This window comes from Chelmon rostratus, chromosome 5 (assembly GCF_017976325.1).
Source record: "Chelmon rostratus isolate fCheRos1 chromosome 5, fCheRos1.pri, whole genome shotgun sequence".
In the NCBI taxonomy this organism is placed as follows: domain Eukaryota; kingdom Metazoa; phylum Chordata; class Actinopteri; order Chaetodontiformes; family Chaetodontidae; genus Chelmon; species Chelmon rostratus.
In genome coordinates, this window is record NC_055662.1 from 11,412,780 (window position 1) to 11,425,452 (window position 12,673).

The 12,673-nt window shown below is 41.9% G+C and overlaps 1 protein-coding gene across 1 annotated transcript; it reads right to left on the reverse strand.

Moving 5' to 3' along the window:
* Positions 1-792: 792 nt before the first annotated feature.
* On the reverse strand, positions 793-11,887 carry hspb8 (heat shock protein b8). Its single transcript, XM_041937595.1, has 3 exons — positions 11,294-11,887; positions 7,748-7,811; positions 793-2,297 (listed from the first exon to the last, which is right to left on the reverse strand). Exons 1-3 carry the CDS (start codon positions 11,718-11,720, stop codon positions 2,123-2,125), a joined length of 666 nt encoding a protein of 221 aa, XP_041793529.1. The 5' UTR covers positions 11,721-11,887; the 3' UTR covers positions 793-2,122.
* Between the last annotated feature and the right edge of the window lie 786 nt (positions 11,888-12,673).

The following is a 12,673-nucleotide window of genomic DNA, read 5'->3' on the forward strand; positions in this document are numbered from 1 at the left end:
TGAAAATGTTAAATACTGTGCTGGTGTTACTCGTTATTTCTACATGATTTTACTTCCTCTCAATCTTAAAATGAATTGTGGGCGAGCTACATGAGAGTTTGGTAACTGTTTAATAATAATACGTGATCACATTCATGAGCATCATATTCACAGTTACCCCTGAAAATACATGAGTGCAAAAAATAAAAAAGAGATTAATTATCATGCTGTTTCAGCTAAGAGGTTTTGACGTTAATCAAATACTATACGTTTACACAGCTGTGCATTAGTCACTTCTACATGAGTAACTTGCCCAAGGAGAAAGTGGCATGGTTCCAATTATGCTGTTGCCATGGCAACACACAATATGTCCATGCAATGTCATCTAATAGCAATACATACAACAGTTTATGTGAGCTGGCACACACACAAAGAGACACCTTTGCACAGCCAAAACTGTTGGCCTTTTGTTGTTTCCACAGTATAGCTCCAGCTAGGAAACTTTTTACATTCAAACTGATCATCCCTCTTGATTCCAATACACAGAGAATATTACATTATTTTGCATCACACAACATGCAATAGAACTGCCCAATTTTTGCATACAAAAGCTCTGGCAGTACTGCCTCCGTGCATTTGGCCCATTCTGCAGCACAAAGCAGTGCCAATCTCACCCAGCACTAAGCCCTCTGCTAATCTGCTGCCCAATTCCTTCTGTTGTCCAACAATAACACCACAGGCTCCCTGGATCCCTGGAACCAGGCCTGTGAGTGGCATGGTTCTCAATAAAAGACACAGATGTTAAAACACACTGGGAGATTGGCTGGACATTTTTATTGCGTCAGCCAATACAAAGACATCAACAGAAAAGAAGGCAGGAAACAAACGTCTTTGGCATACAAGTCAGTCTGTCCGCTCCAACAGTCATGCAGCCGTTTTTCTGAATACTCAAATAGAAAAAAAATGCAAACCATATTGCAAAACCTGGAACACTTATTAATATTTAGAATGGATTGGCACATAGTAAAGTATATTTACAATACACTTTGGTAGAATACAGTATTCACGCTCACAATTCACCCTCTAATGAAGCCACAAAAGGTAACTTACTTTTGTTTCTTGTCAGTTCAGTGACATTCATTAACTCAAAAGATAAACAACCATTAAACTGAAGGAAGTCAAGGCACTCGAGAAATAAAGGCACATTTGTGATGTCTTTTAAACCACATAAATCACATACAGTATGTTGATGCAAATACTGTTCCCCTAAATTAATTGCATGTTAATATAAATACAAATATATAAATTTGATCTTGAGAAGTTCATATACAGTGTCATATTAACTTGACTTCTAATGTATAGGTGGCCCAGCAGCTCTTGCATAAACTTAATATGCACCAGTAGATTATATTAAAGCTGCACAAGACAGTAAGCTGTAGCTGTTTCAACATTTGTGATCTTCTGTACTCAAAAATCAGTTTTTCATTATTGCCATTACAGTCATTGAGCTGTAGAGTTTTCTCAAAATAAACAATAAACGATCTTCAAAACACTTGACTGCTGGAGATGTTTCTAAATTTTTCAGACTCTTGTAGCAATGCGGATTAAAAAAAATGTCCTTCTTCTGCACCGTGAAAAAGATTTTTAACTTGTTTCTCAAGCTGTGACTATATTTCTTATTTACATATGTATGATCACATACGTCCTCACTCTAAACACACGATATAAGAAAAGTGTTATTTAGTTTGAACATATGATAGAAAGTAATGCTATCTATCTATCTATACACACATATATGAACTTTCTATTATATAAGTTCAACCTAAATATATATGTGTATATATGTATTGTTACGTTTGGTTTAAATTGTACAAATTGATTAAGACGATGTGTGATTTATGGCAATCATAAAGTTGCAACAAGGGAAACAGGTTAAAAATCCTTTTATCATACAGCCGATATTTTTCAGAACTTAACTCTGTGCAGCTTTAAGAAGAATGTCAAACAAGACCTACTTTCCTCACATATTTTACACTCTTTAATTCCAGGTGTCTAACAACATGAAGCTGAAGGCCACACATTTCATGTCAAACTTGTAATCAGTTGTGCAGGATGACTTGTTATGCTAGTGGAAAGGTGGTGTTTAGACCATAGGGGCCTCTTGGGGCTTGGAGGCCTCCACCTCCAGTGTGTCGCCACCCTGGGAGCCATCATTGCTGAACAGGTAATATGGAGGCGTCTGCCGTGCTTCGATGATGAGGACGCCCTCAGGGGACAAGGAGGCGAAAACGGTCAGAGGGTCCACATCTATCGGGATCCTGATGAAACAGAGGAGACGAAAGATGAGATGTGTTTAGATGCTAAGATTAGTAGAAGTTTACTTGGTGGAAAATCTGTAAGCTGCTGTGTGCGTTCAGCATCTTTAAAAGTGTGAGTGGGAGGAACAAAATAAGGAGAGCTGTGAGGAGAAACAGCCTAGAGAAACAGTTCAGTTCCTGCTTCAAGGTCATGCAAAACTCTGTGACATTTTCTTCCAGAACAGCTGCTGTAAAATATTGTTAAATGCTGGGATTTTTTACTGAAACTTTGTCGATGCCCATAAACAGCCTGCAGTCAGATCATTTTAGCGTTGTATGTCTACGGGAAAAAAAATACTTGGCCCTGGATTTTGACTGTTATTAAAAACGGTCACCCTGCCCTCCTTGGCTAGCACTCATTCTAGGCTCACAACAACTTTTTCACACCCAGGAGATGAACTGAAAGCCATCTAATGTTGTCATTAAAAATCCTGCAGCTCTGCTCCAAAAGGAGGGGGAGAAAACATACGGTGGGTCGAGGTGTAGGGTTTGGAAAAAAACGAAATCTGATTCCAATTAATGACAGCGACTGCAGAAATTTAACAGCTGTAATTTTTTATCAGTGTATACTTTCCTAACCTGCTGCTCACATCTGTCATATAGGCAACAGCTAATTGTGCGTCAGGCATTTTTTCCCCCTCCTCTTTGACAGAGTGGGATAATTGGCTTCCAAAACCTGCAGGAAGATGCAAAGTGTTGATGGAAAGTCAGCCAGAGCTGCAGCATGAAAGGGTTCACTTCCATTAAATTGTGCATATACTTTCGAAAGAGATTTAATTTCAAGTTTACTTGCAAAGTAAGACACATCCCTTTGGAATGAAAGTCCTCCAAAACCTGCTGTAGACACAGACACGCAGAGACCCAGGCACACTCTGGTCTTTGTCAGACAGTCTGGCCAAATATGGGTATTGTAAGTTTTCAGTGAGAGCAGCCAAGTGTCTTTGGGAGTTAATATAAACATCAGGCTGCCCTGTTCAGACGAGGAGACTGTGGATTTACCCTCCGTTTAATTAGAGAGGACCCTCCACTGGCTTCCCACTCCACTGAGAAATACAAGTCAGAAGGGACTGAAAACTTCACTTCACAGAGGCAGACAGACAGGGAGGAAGAGTCAGGTCTATATTTGTGCAGCCAAATATTACATGCAGTGTCTCATTAAGCTTCAGGTCCACTCCAACCACAACCTCCAGACAAATGAGGACCCAGCAAGCCCCAAAAACAAAAAAAACAACAGCAACCAAAAACAAATGAACACAAGGAAAAAAAAATCAGAAAAAAACTATAGATCCTCCCACCTCTAATGGCTAGGGATGCAATAGGAGCTGTCGGTGGGAAAAGGCAATTACAAAAAAAAAAAAAGAGAAAGTTGTGACAATAGTAGAAATACAAGACTCAAATAGTATGATTATAGTAAATCCAATTTAAATAGAACAGGACCAATACAATAAATCCAGAGACAGGTTGCAGGAAGTATGTCCCTGAAAATGTCTTCACATCCTTTCAAGGGCAGGGGCAGTGAGAGGTAAGTGTGCTTCTGGGTGGGGGTAAGTGGAGGCAGCAGCTTGGAGGATGTGGGGGAAAAGGATAGTATGAAAGATGGGAGGCCCAGAGGTTTGAAAACCCTCATAACCTGTAGAACTCGCACAGAATACCGAATGCATATGGACGACAACATCTGACCACCTAATATTTATAGCAGTTCAAGTTTTGTCATCAACTTTTAACATCATTCGCTGTCTGAAAGAGATCTCAGGGTCTAGCAGTTGCTCTGCTACTTTTGGGTCAATTTACTTTTACAGTGACAAATTCAGTCACCTCATTCTATTTCAGGAAAACATTTGCAAATGTAATATGAAAAAAATGCAATCTACTGTGCAATGTGCTATATTTTCAATCCAAATATTGACACGAGACTAAGAAACTACAGCCATGCAAGCTGATGTTTAGCAAGTGAACTCCTGCTGTTGTTCTCCACCTGCAGCTCATACAGCATTGCAGGTGTAATGTTTACCACGTCCACCATCGTAGTTTATTTATTAGCACTAAACAGGCTGATAAGAGTATCCTTCATTTTGCAGGTTGTGAATTAAAGTTTTGGAAATTTTTGATTGTGAACTGATGGTGGTGCCATAGAGGAAACATTAGAGATCAGAAAAGTTATTACAAAGTTATTCCTGTGGGGAACATGAATGTGTGTACCAAATTTCATGTCTTCTTATCCAAAAGTTGTTGAGACATTTCATTAACAGCACAAATGTGAACAGCGTGGTGGTGCAAGAGGAAAAGTCAGGAGATCACAAATGTCAGTGGGATTCTTCCTCTGGGAACCCCGAATGTGTGAAAAAAAAAATTGTACCAATCGATGTTCAGATATTTCACTGTAAGTCGTGAAAACCTTGACCTGCTATATACAGCATTTCATGGTGAACCACAAAATTTAACCTCATGTTAGTGCTAGATGAAAAATCATGGGATCACAGGTGTTATTACGTTCATCCTGTGGGGACCATGAATGTCCTTACCAAAACTTAATGACAATCCATCCAAGAGTTAAGCCTCATGGTGGCGCTACATATAATGTCGGGGATCACCAAAATAATGAGCACTCACCCTCTGAGGACCATGAATATATGTGCTTTTTTTTCATGACAATCCATTCATTAATTGTTGAGACATTTCAGTCTGGAACAAAGTGGTGGATCCCATGTAAATAAATGTACTCTAAACTTACATGGTTAATAATAATTTAATCTATAGGTCAGAGCAGTATATACTCCATCTATATATTAAGGAAAAGGAATGTAAATCTTGTACTAGAAGTTTGTGTATGCCAGTATTAACGCTAAACGTATTTTTTTATTGATTCCCCTTAAGCTACACACACACACACACACACACACACACAGACACCTACATGTGTCAGCATAGGCCACGCCACCTTTCTTCAAGCAGCCAATTGCTGCAAAGCAAGGTTGCCCCTTCCGACAAAGTCAAATCACTCAGCCAGCCCATTATGTGGGAAACCTTATCTATCCAGCTTGGGGAGTTTATTTACCTCTGGCAAGCGCATGTTTTATCTCACACATTGATTTTGTACAGCTGCCAAAAACCTGTCCAATATGCTTTTCCCCCGCAGAGATACCGAGACAGAGAGACACGAGGCAGTGAGACCGGACAAGGTGAGTATGTGTTCATGGTGTGTGTGTGTGTGTGTGTGTGTGTGTGTGTGTGTGTGTGTGTGTGTGTAAACATATAACCCATATGCTCCTTCCCACACACCCAGACACAATGCACACGAGTCAGTCGAGTGGTATCAAGAGTAGAAACAAAGGCAGAACAAAGGATTCCTGAACAACAAACCACTCACACTGGAGACTTTCACATACACACAGGTGGGAGTTAATGTGTTGCTGCCGGGCTACATGACCTGTGGTTTTCAAGCTACCTTTGCCCTCCGAACATATTTGGTTAATAACTGACACATTTCTCACTTGTTTCAGAGTTCAAGAGAAAAAATCCACCCTCGGACCCTGTTGTACTTGTTTACTGTACATCACCAGTGTACTCTATCAATGATTTCTGTAATTAACAGTTGGCACTGGTGCTTTTTAGGAGCATAAAAATGTATATAAAGAAGTTAAACTTCCACTTAAATCAGCTAAAAAAACAAAACAAAATGCTACTTACATGAAACTGCATCTATGATAATAATCCAATCGTACAGTATTATAACAATAAATTACTCTGAAAGGAGTATTTTGCATAGTGAGGAAGGAAGTTCATTTTACTGATGATACTCTCATAGCTTCACTTCAGCAACCTTGCTGCTGCTTGAAAATTTACTTAAACAATTCTTGCACTGGAGTGTTTTTACATTGTGGTATTGCTACACTTACATACATAAAGGTTCTGAATAATCCGTCCACCGCCGTTCTACATAGCGGCACAGACGGTAGTAATGGCAGCATTGCTGAAACGAGTCAGAAGCCCTTATAATTCAACATGTGCTGCATTGCATCCACTAAATTTGTTAGAGAACTACCAAAAACTGCAATCTGGTGTGATGTATGGAGGTTTTTAGATTTTGTTGCTTTGGTCATGTCTTTACACGTTGCTGGTAATTGATAAGTGTGAAGCACTTTGTTTACTGAAGGTTTACAGCAGTTATTACCATAACAAACAGAAGCATACCAGCCATACAAACAAGTGATGTGACTTCTCAGTGCTCTGAGCATTTGGGTATCGAGGTCAGTTATTTATATATGACCCCCCCCTTTCCACACTTCCTCCATATATGCAGTGTGTCATGTTTTAGGTTTTGCTTAGCTGACGAGCACAGGCCTGATCTGGCGGCTTTCCAATTAAAATGATTGTGACATGAACGGTGCGGGGCTAGCACGACTGCTTACTAATTAGCCAACAGGAAATGAGCAGAACTGGAATGACGCGCCTGCGATGTGCACCAGCGATTAGCGCTGGTGCACATCACATCACAACCGCTGCCCAATTAAACGAGGGGAAATAGAGAGCCGAGCAGGTTGTGGAAACGTCTATGGGCCGTTTGGTTTGGATGAGTCACCATATCATAAGTCTGCAATATGTAAGATATCTGCGCGGCCCTGCTCCATACACTTCTCCATGTAGCGCCTGCTTCAGTATGAGTGTTTCTAAGAGTTGGTTTTGTCAGCGTCAGTGTTTGGAGTTGACACATTTTGATTGGAGAGTTGTTTGTCCACTCAGAGCAGACATGGCTCTGGAGCAGCTGTTGCAAACTGTTTATGGTGTTTTTGCTGGACTTGTTGTCTCCTGTGTTTTAGCTTGGCATAAAAAGTCAAAGTCCTGCCCTCCTTCCAGGTTAGCTTCTGCTGATCAACAATAAGCATTTAGTACAACTTGGGTTTTCTGTCCATGTTTTAACCTAAACGGCCATCTGTTACTGCACGGGACAGTGTAATCTGAACAGCGTTCAGTGCACAACAATTGTTACATAAATTGTTATTTACAAAAAAAGCAAGTATAGTAGTCATTCAGGAAGGAGGCAAAGAAAAATAGGGCATAAAAGTGACAGAGTAGACAATATATACATATAAATAAAGACTCAAAGAGTACAAATTGTAGAATATAAAGTTTTCAAATGTACAAAAATCATCAGTACTAATTTTACACTGTCACTGTAAAAATCAAAAAATCAAACCTTTAAAAACATTTATTTTAGTCCACAGCTACACTTCGCACTTCAGAGTCATACTAGATCAAAGGGCAGACAAACAACTCTCCAACATTTGTGGTGCTAAAAAAAACTACCTTTGTGTCCACAATGTACAGAAACAGGAAGGGAAAACAGAAAGTGTGGGTGTAGAGAGAGCGTGCAGCAGTCATTATGGTACGGAGCTACTGGAAATGATACTCACTGGATCTTCTTTGTGAAATTCTTTGTCACTATGCCTCCTTCCTCCTGCTTCTCTTCGTGTTTTCCTGTTTGGGCAAAAAACACACATCAGCAAATAAGTCTGAAAGAACTTATTAACCTCAACTGTGTGCAATCCTTATCACCGGGTCAATGGGACATGGCTCTGTCAACCTCTGTGAGCTTCAGTGTGGATATAAATCAAAAAGGTGTTGACGACAGTGACGTGAAAACACATTTCATTTGGCTCACACAGTTTTCCGTTGCTCCGTCCCAGCACTGTTTTTGCTTTGGGACCTCTGGGTGGGTTGCACTGGACCAATGATGAAACACCCTTTTCAAATTCTTTACTTTCTTCCAAGAATGATTCTCTTGGCATAAGACACAGAGACATGTCGAGGTTGGGGAGAACAGCTAAGCCTGGAACCCCCCCCCCCCCCCAAAATTCTGTTTATGGCTGTTCTATCTCTCGGGTTTGCTAACAGCTGCTCCGGGGCTGCTAAATATCCCTGCCGCCACCAGCAGCGTGGCCTGCCCCACCCCTCAACCACCCGTCTGCACCCCAGGCTCCACTATGTGGAACCCTACACCCCCGCAGTGACGTCTCTGCCTGCCGAAAGTGCTGGACTCCACCAGAGAACGAGGTTGGAATAAAACTCCAGAGAGAACTCAGCTAAGATCACCGGTGAAGTCATGAGATTATTATTTAAACCTTGTTATGACACAAGACTTGAAATTGGTCCTCTGACTGTCGCCCTGAGATATTTCATGAATAATGGAGGTTTGGTCAGAGACTCATCCAACAAGGCCCTGCCCCTCCTTGTTTTTAAGTCTCTCGTGACACAGATGTTAAATTCCAGACGCCATATGTCACACTCTATGTTCTGGGAGGAGATCTTATCGTTATGTACTAAGATGTTTTTCTGCTCAGCAAAGGCCATGACGACAGGTGGAAATCACTTTGCTGTTCAGTTCAGTTAAAAAAAATCACAAATCGCTAACTACATAGGTTTTTAAATAAAACTGATCGATAGGAAAAAGGAATCGCAGAGCATATGACAGTGGGGCCGCCATTTCTGCAAACTGATCTGCTGGTATCTCACAAAATGAAACGTTAGCCCACCTGTGTGTCTGACTGTGCTGCAACCGTTCCTGTTTTGAATCTTATTCAACCTGCAGTGTGTTTTGTGTTAGTTCCGCTGTTCTGTTTGACACCCAAAGTAAACAGCCAGCAGATAACACTCTTACCCCTGCAGATATGCTGCCTCTCATTGTGTAACATGTGACATTGAATTAAAAATAAATAAAATGTCTAATTTTAACTGCCTACCTAACATATCTCCCTATATAATGAAATCTTAAGGCTGTGGTTTCACATTTATTCCATCCGTCCTTAGGTCCTGCACTCACAGGGCCTCAGCATGATCCCTTTATTTTCTGTTTGCTGGTCATGTGACTGTACAAACAGTGTTTAATGACCATGTTGGAATTAAACTTTAACTGAGTAAGTTGAACGGGCAGAGACAACCAAGCTGGATGGTGTCGGTGTAGGCCACAGGTGAGGGTTGGTAATCCTCCAGAGCTAAACGGTGAATATTCGTCTTAAATTTGCAGGGTGGCGAGAAACATGATTATACCGTATGTTTACATATGCTGAAGTTACTTTGTGTCTGGTGATAGTAAGTCAGTGTCACCTTTACTGGAACAGGGGCTGAAAATTAGATTTAGCCAGATGCCCTATAAACATGTTGCATTACTTCTTCATAAGTAACAATTATGATCTGTACCATCTCTGTTAAATAAACAAATAAATGAAATACATAAACTGCAGCTTGCTCTATTAGAAATATGAATTACTAATGATTTAATAAAAGTGCTGCGATGTAACAGCATTGATTCTGACTCCTTCATTTCAGTAAGTGGATGTATTCTGTCGCTGAGATCAAAATTGTGTTAAAATCCTTCCGTAAGATTTTAAACAACTAACTTTAAGTGCGATTCAGTAACATTTCGATATGCTTTAAGTGAATTTTACCAGGAAGAAACCTGTTCATGACACCGTTCAGGTGCACACAGCGGCTGGTTTGGTCAGTGACGATGAGGACACTCAGTTTATCTGGAGGATGTTAAACATTTGTTCGTCCATGTACTGAACGCCTCAAACACGCTTGTATCACCTCCCTGTCACACTTTTAGAACGGGGTCAACTCGCTGCAGCAGGCGGGCCCAACATGGCGCTGATTGAATGACCCAACTGGCATACCAACAATGTGTTTATAAAAAACTCTGAGCTGGGGGGCCTACTGTCCTCTGTGCCCCCTTCTGCCCCGGGTATCCCTGGAATTCATCTGTCTTTTGAAGCACTGACATGAAGAAGCAGTTTCGACAATTTCCTCCCATTATCAGCGACTGAGCTAAAATGTGACACCAGCAGAGACAAAACCTGTGCGGGGACTGCTGGGAAAAAGTGTGATCCTATTTCCAGAACATTCTCTCCGGAGTTTAATGGCAGCCAGCGGCTTGTCTTATTGTAAACAGAGACTGTTGTCACGGGCCTTGCTGTGCTTTAAATCTAAATCGAGCTCATGGGCGACTGAGGGAGTGATTCTCCAGGAATCTGAAACAGGTGTCTAAGCTTGAGGATCTGCCTGCCAACATGCAGGTCCCAGTCCCCAAAATCTGTCGAGCGCTTCCATATCAAGACTCATTATTACCGAGGCCGTGTTGCACCACCTCGACCTTCATTGTGTTGTGTGAAAGAGCTAATATTTCTTTGCCAGATGAGAGTGAGGTGGAGTCATTTTGTTTCATAAGTATGCAGGTAAAGCTGGATTTTGTTTCGCTGATTAAGCAGCCGCCTAGTGAGAAGTTTTGTAAGGTCAAGAGTCCAAATCGTCAGTGAAACCCCAATCTGCTCCAAAAAAATCTGACACGTCCACCAAAAAACCTTAGAAAATGTTCCAAATATTTCATTATTTTGTTAGGATGAAACTGTTCAATTATATTTTCTTTGAACTTTTATCTCCCTAAATTTTGGCCTAAAGGCTGTTTCAAGCCCTTTTCCACTCAGCCAGAGACGCATTTCTGCTAAAACAAATTTTTTTCTTTTTTCTGTCTAAAAAGTCAATTTATAGATATTCAGTCTTATACATAACAGAATGATAGCTCTCAAATTCCCATAAGCAATACTGAGGACATGACCTCTATGTCAGCTGCTGCCCTGCAAATGAGAGGTTTTCACCATCATGCAGGTGATACTACTTCACAGTTTATTTAGTTTCTATTCTACTTAATGTGTTTTTTGTGCAATGCGTCTTAAATTTTGATTCATTCTCATTCTAATGGCGTATTTTACCTATTAATTGTTGTGCTCTACAAATTAGCAGAGCTTTTTCTCACATTACGCTTCTGATGGTTGCCACCGTGGAAAATCGGCTGGGTTCACTTCGACCTCCAGTCATTGATCATAAACCACCACATTTACCAAAGGTAAATTAGTTGTTCTTCCCTTAAAGACACAGAGTCCTGTGTCCGCAGCATCTCCACTCACCTGACACCTCTACAAATCCGTCTCTCGTCCTGACGTTTAATTCCTCTGGTTTGAAGCTGTGGACGTTCACGCACACTTTCCAGGGCTCCCCGCCGGTGGTGGTGGGCGAGCTCCGGGAGGAGGGCTCGCCGTACCTGCTGGTGTACAGCGCGGGGCCCGCCGTGGACTGACGCGAGGGGAAACCTGTGCGTAAACTGCTGCTGAAGGGCGAGGGACTGAGGCGCGTGCTGAGCCGACCCGGCCGAGCCCAGCCCGGCCAGTCCATCGCCAGATCGTCGGGGAAAGGCGGCATCCCAAAGTCATCGTCCATAAACCGCGATGCGAGCTGATCCCTGAACGGAGACTGCTCTCTGAACGGCGACTCCACAAACGGGTCCCTGGGAAACCTCTGCCGGCTCCCCATGGTGTAGAAGTCTCCCTCTGCCATGGCCCGCTGCCTTCAAGACCAGCTGAACTTCTGCAGTTTGTGCCAAACTTTTTCTTTTGGAAAAACAGCTGCTGATGTCTGCGCGTGGTAAAACTTTATCTCTTCTGGATTACGCGCATCACCGTCACGCAATCAGTCACACTCAGATCCACCAACAGCGCGCAGCCGCTCCGTCGACCTTAAAGTTAATTCCTCCTGGCTGCGGGTTTTATACCGGGCAGCGATTTCCCAGACGGTGATCCGGCACAGAGCAAGTGTGGAGAAAGTGCTGGGAGGGTCTGGAGAGAGCCAGCACTGCAAAAAATGTCCAACTCACAAGTTCTGCAAAATCCCCAGATCTCTAAAGTAGGAAACACTGGATTAAATAACGGCCTGCTCTCATCCAAGTCGACCGCTTCAGCTCTTTATTAGGCTAAAAAAGCAATTTAAGACTTCAGTTGAGCCTAAATGACTTGCTAATCTGGATACTTTTTGCAGTGCGGGCGCAACAGCTGACCAAAGGCCAGCCTCTCTTTTACCAAATCAAGTTAGTGTCCACATGTCACTCGCACAGTGTTGGAGCTCGCTGCTGTTGGTGACTCACTGACTTTTTAATAGAAAATAACGCAGAGCTTCAGGTCCAGCACTGATGTCACGGTACGGATAAAACAAAACAGCTAAGAAGTCAACTTTGTACGTTGTAGGCTACACGTTTTCATCAGTGTTCACAACATCAGACAAGACTGCAGTGGCGTTTTTATTCAGAATATGATTTTATATAGCTATTTCTAAACACGCAGTGAGAGGGAAAGATGCGTTCATGAGGTTATGGCGAGGACAATTCAGTTTCCAGGTGACATGTTATCACTATGTGACAGTGTGAAAAACATACTATGCTTTCGCAATATGCAGTTCAGATGGAAAACATGGACAGTATGCATAATGTAACACTGAAACACTGGCTCACTATTGCT

Excerpts from the sequence above, each read along its gene's own strand:
- hspb8 (XM_041937595.1), bottom strand. The coding sequence starts at position 11,720 with ATGGCAGAGGGAGACTTCTACACCATGGGGAGCCGGCAGAGGTTTCCC. Across the intron at positions 7,812-11,293 it reads CGGATTTGTAGAGGTGTCAG|GAAAACACGAAGAGAAGCAG; the intron begins GTGAGTGGAGAT and ends TTGCCCAAACAG. Across the intron at positions 2,298-7,747 it reads AATTTCACAAAGAAGATCCA|GATCCCGATAGATGTGGACC; the intron begins GTGAGTATCATT and ends CTGTTTCATCAG.